The following is a 5,878-nucleotide window of genomic DNA, read 5'->3' on the forward strand; positions in this document are numbered from 1 at the left end:
TTTCCAGACCTTATGCTAATATTCAAAAGCCCTCACAGTGTTTGATGCTCCTTAGACTTCCAATGTCTATTCTATACAAACATGCATTTAAATATTATAAGTATTGATTATGAATATCATGATGTGGTGCAGTATTCATCATCCTATTTAGTGTAATTGAGCTCCATAGATATAGTACCTATCTTTGGCAGGAAGAAGTTCAGTGTCCATCTGTATTACTTTCATGTGAGCAAACGGCTCACAGTTCCCTAGCATGTAGTACACCATCTTCTGAACAGTGTCATTCACTAGAAAAATAAATGAGTAAAGGATCTCATGATAGTTTGGAATTCTGCTGTTATTCAACTAGTATGTTCTATTATTTGTCCTAGGAACCTGTCATGATCATTCCCAAATGACGCTGATGGAGAATATTTCAGAGATTACAGAATTTATTCTTGTGGGGCTAACAGATGTCCCAGAACTGCAGGTCCCTTTGTCTATTGTCTTCACTCTCATTTATTTGATAACACTGGTTGGGAATCTTGGGATGATCATGCTGATTGTACTGGACTCACGACTCCACACTCCCATGTACTTTTTCCTCAGTAATCTCTCCCTGGTGGACTGTGTTTATGCCTCAGCAATCACTCCTAAAGTAATGGTTGGGTTTCTTACAGGAAATAAGATTATATCCTACAATGCCTGTGCTGCTCAGATGTTCTTCTTTGTAGCCTTTATTGCTATTGAAAGTTTGATCCTGGCCTCAATGGCCTATGACCGCCATGCAGCAGTGTGCAAACCCCTGCATTACACTACAATTATGACGAGTACCACCTGCACTGTAATAGTCACCTGCTGTTACATGTGTGGAATCTTGCAATCTTCCATCCATGTCGCCCTTGCATTTCGTCTTTCCTTCTGTCTTTCTAACATAATTAATCACTTTTTCTGTGACATTCCTCCTTTGCTAAACATTTCGTGTTCTAACACCTACACAAATGAGATCACACTCCTTATCTTGGCTACATTGGATGTTGTTTTCACACTCTTGGTTATATTGAACACTTACCTGCTTATTTTCATTGCTATCCTGAGGATGCGTTCAGCTGATGCAAAGAAGAAGGCCTTCTCTACGTGTGCATCCCACCTCATCACTGTATCCATCTTCTTTGGGTCACTTATATTCATGTACTTACAACCCAGCTCCAGTCATACCATGGAGACAGACAAAATTGCATCTGTGTTTTATACCATGGTCATACCCATGTTGAACCCTTTGGTCTACAGCCTGAGAAACAAAGAAGTCAAAAATGCATTTATGAAAGTTGTTAGAAAACTAAAGCCTTCAGTGAATTTAGTTAATTGATTATAAAGTATTTCTTGAGAATGTGAAACGTCGGACCTGTATCCTTGAGGAATAATTTGTATGTAATTATTTTGTATGTATGGTTTGAATTGTTAGTTTATAAAACCAAAATCTGAATTCATGAATTGGTTATATAACTAATTTATAGTGAAATTGGGGTGGACCTAGCAAGAAATGAGATATCATTTTAATATTTAAATCAATATTATGTCATAGAATTTCACATGCAATATCACTTCATAATTTGATACATAATATTTTTAGTTTGACTTTATGTGTGTATGAAAACAGTTATATTTTTAATTGTTTTATTATCATTATTAATTATGACTACTTCTTTTTAGAGTAGATTACATAATTTTCCCATCTTGTTTTTCCTTTTATTCATAGTATATACTTCTTATTCCTTTCTTTATAATTCATGACCTCATTTTTCAATAAATATTAAAGTTAAAATAGCTCCATGATATTTATATGATATATATTGTTCTCGGGTATTAGTAAAATAAAAATTTATCTTAAGATTTTGCCCTGACAAATTCCAAGTTCTCACCCCAAATAACTTAATTTCACATGGTTTTTAGTGACACAGAAATCTTTAACCATTATGTTAAAGTAATTTCAGTGATAGGGTTTTCAGAAGTAGAAGCAAATTAACTAAATTTAACTAATAATAAATTCTAGAGGGGAAATACAGACTGCAATCAACAAACATTAATTTGTAGGTTAATTTGTATGCTTCATAATTTATATAGTTCTAAGTTGCAGTATACAAATACTGTCAACATTTAAGTAGTATTTTTCTTAAAGAAAATATGTATAAAATGCTGAAAACTATTAACAGAGCAAGAAACAAAACAATTTTAAAATATCTCTTCATTTCCTGCATTCTAAAAAATGTTTATTCACATCTAATATATTTTTTCACAGCAAAATTTTCTATCACTGTGTTTCTGTAAAGTTTTTGTAAGTATACTCCTGTTTCTGAGATGTGAGAGGATGATTATTGATGTTTACAGTTTTGTTTCAGTGTGATATAAATGGTTGAACTGGGTCTAGAATCAGGATTAATATTTATATTACAACAGTCTTTTGAACATACACTGTGTTGCCTGTAAACTTCTCTTTTATTCTAAGTAATGTTATTGTTACCATGTGGGTTTCTATCTCTAGCTCCTAATGAGTATTCTCTGTTTCTAACTGATCTAATTCATGATGACAATATCCAAAGAAGTTTTAAATTATCTTCACGTTGGATATATATATATATATATATATATATATATATATATATATATCTTATTTGGGAAATTCCCAAATAATTTATTTCTTTATTGATCAACAATTTCATTGTAGATTTCCCCACTACATTGACTATGTTAATTTTTATGTGTTTTTTCTTTATTTTTTTATTAAAAGGAAATACGTTTTGGTATCTTATATGTCTTCTTTATTACTGATGAAAAAGAGTTGCATTTTTGGTTGATTTTTATACTATTACATACTCAAGGTATTTTAAATTCTAGGATTTTTACCACAGTTGTTGGGAGTCATTTATGTCTATTGTTTTTGGTAAGTCTTTAAGATTTACATTGTATAAGAGTTGAGAGATAAGCACTCTTGTGTCATTACTTTTCTTATTAGAAATACTCCGAAGGAAGGGGCAGAGGGGAAGAGAAGGGGTGAAGGGGAGGGTTGAGGAGAATTTGAGGGAATGGGATACTCTAGATGGAAGAAGGACAGATATGAGAGCAAGGAAAGAGATATCATGATTGAAGGAGCCGTTATGGGGTTAGGAAGAAACATGGCATAGTTGAGTTTTCAATACATTCCCTTGTACTCATAGAGAAGCACTAAGAAAATCAGGAATGTTAGTCACACAGGGATGTCTCATCAATGGAGGAGTTAAAATCAAATACCTGCATTCCATGCAGAGAGCTGAGGGTAGAAGTTGTTAATGATGTGAACTTTTTTTTTATCTACAGGGTCAGACCTCACACATTCCCCAGATTATTCCTGACTCTTCTCTCACTAGACCATTACCCATCCATAGGTGAGATATCACATGTATTTTATTGCCCATTGACATCTATGCTATCAGTTGATACCACATTAAATTCTTGGTCTTTTAGCAATAGAATCCACTGTCACGGACAAATCCAACTTCTGAAAAGTTCCCATGTATATATTCCTTAAATTTTATTTTACACCTTGAGCTAGAATGATCATGGGAATTAATATTGCCCAGAGAATATTTTCCATATTGCACTTTGTTTTAAATGTGCTGGCAATGAACCATCTGGGATTAAATTTCAAATTTTTATCCATGTTGATGGATGAATCTACAATAGGTTTTCATTCTAATGTCTTTACCCAGTTTGCTTCTCATTTGGACTTCTGTGCATACCCACTCAAATACACATCTATCTGTAGATATAAGTAACTTGAGGAACACCTATCCACAATTTGTGTTTCACAATTATGCTACTTGACCATACAGATCAAGAATCTTACTCCAATTAAGCCCTTCTGTGGTTTAAATGATAAATATTTCCCAGAGGCTCATATATTGGAACACCTGGTCTCAAGATGGTAATGACATTTAGGGATGCCTTAGAAACTGTAGGTTTGACAGTATAGGTGAAGAACTTGGGATAGGCTTTGAAAGTTTAAAGCCTCACCCTTTCCCAGTTCACGTTTTATGTTTTCTACATGGGGAAGACATGTAATTAGCCATGTTCCTGATCCTATTACCTGGTGCCATCCCCCCATTATGGACTTTAACCCCCTGGAACTACTAACCCAAATGAACTCTTTCCTCTATAAGTTGTTTTTGGTCATGAAGCTTTATCACAACAGCCAAAAAGTAACTAATAAAAAAAGAAATTACTCAGGCAAGCAAGAGAGATAGGAAATTGCAGTAATGGGGAAAGACCTTGAAAGACATAGGAGAGGTTCTGTCTCATGATCTAATCTGCTTTTGCTGCTCACAAAAGTAAGGGGGCATTATATGGCACTGTTAAGGACCAATGGCTCTCAAATTCAGAATGTGTTTTTTAAATGTGTTTCTTATTATCAGATAGGCAGCAAGTAAATCCATTATATCTAAAGGATACATTCACAGACAGACTTCAATCAATGAAATCATAGACAGCAACAATAATGTGCTTACCAAGAGTTAATATGATGTGCAATCCAATAACTCTAGAACCCTACTCTTGAGAAGGATACTCCTGATAAATACACCTTGCAACTTTGCTTACTGGGACAAAATTCTTTAACTTTTATTCTTGAAACAAATCAAATTTTAGGAGAGCATAGAAGAAAAAAGAGGGGATGGGTGGGTGGGTGGTTTTGGGTGTGAGTGTGCTTGTCTATTAGCATTAAAGTAACCATTATAAATAAACCTTGGATAAATACACATAGGTGTGCACACTTATATAAATGCAAAAATACACCTTACTATTACTCTCCTTCAAGAAATGCCCACTTGTCTTGTCACGATACTTAACACAGAGTTCTTAGAGAACTTCTCTTTCTAGTTTTCATAAATCTAAGTGGGCATCATATTTTCTCTCCTTGAAACATTTTTCTATCAAAGATACAAGTCCAGTATTGCTTGGGTACAGATCTCTGTGAAAGAACTATCCAGGCAGATTCCAGTGTGTTAAGGGGCTGTGGACCTAAAGCTGTTGAAACTTCCACTATGGAACTTGAGATCAGAAAAACAATAAATTCTCTTAGTTTTTCAAAGAAAGAACTCATTCCTGCTGCTTAATTTTAAAATCTTGTTGCATTATTTAAATGAATTCAAAGGATACTATTGTGGAAAAAACATTAAAGACCTGAAAGCTAAAATATAATGATGCAGAAGATAAGGACTATGCAAATCAGAGTTACAAAATGATCTATTCATCATGTATATCAATATCATGTCATTTTACTGTACAATGCACATAAATTCATTGATTTATATTTATAAAAAGAATATAATTAAAACCAAAATAATCTGTGGTGGTAAAAAATTAAATTATTTCTTTACAAATATATGTTGAAAGAAAATTTTTGTTGAGACATAACAAGGCTTTGTGATAAAGCTATATATTAGAGGTGATGAAAATATGATCAAATATATTTGAATTGGAATTTTTTGTATATTTTTTATTTTTACTTAAATATTTCCAATTCCTCCCCCCTCCCTTCGCACTCCCCCATCCTCTTCCCCCTTCCTCTCCAGTCCAAAGATCAGTCAGGGTTCCCTGCACTGTGGGAATTTTTTTAAAAGAAAACAAACTATCTTCCTCAGAGGAACTCTGAAAATTTGTTTTAAATGATGAAAAATATGATAATAATGAATGCAAATCATAATTCTAAGATGTGTTCAGAAACTTCAATGATGCTTGTTGTTATTTTTTGCATAAATTGTCTGTAGTCCATCTGAAGTGATAATTGTAGGCTCTATTCCCTGAACTGCCAATCCTGAACACCCTCATAAACACTCTCAGAAAAATGTTTATAGACCTCTAAAGT

At 33.5% G+C, this 5,878-nt stretch overlaps 1 protein-coding gene across 1 annotated transcript; it reads left to right on the forward strand.

Moving 5' to 3' along the window:
- Nucleotides 1–394: 394 nt before the first annotated feature.
- Nucleotides 395–1,348, forward strand: LOC142851126 (olfactory receptor 5B12-like). The gene has a single exon (XM_075975034.1). It carries the CDS (start codon nucleotides 395–397, stop codon nucleotides 1,346–1,348), a length of 954 nt encoding a protein of 317 aa, XP_075831149.1.
- The last annotated feature ends 4,530 nt before the right edge of the window (nucleotides 1,349–5,878 follow it).

This window comes from Microtus pennsylvanicus, chromosome 5 (assembly GCF_037038515.1).
Source record: "Microtus pennsylvanicus isolate mMicPen1 chromosome 5, mMicPen1.hap1, whole genome shotgun sequence".
Classification (NCBI taxonomy): Eukaryota; Metazoa; Chordata; class Mammalia; order Rodentia; family Cricetidae; genus Microtus; species Microtus pennsylvanicus.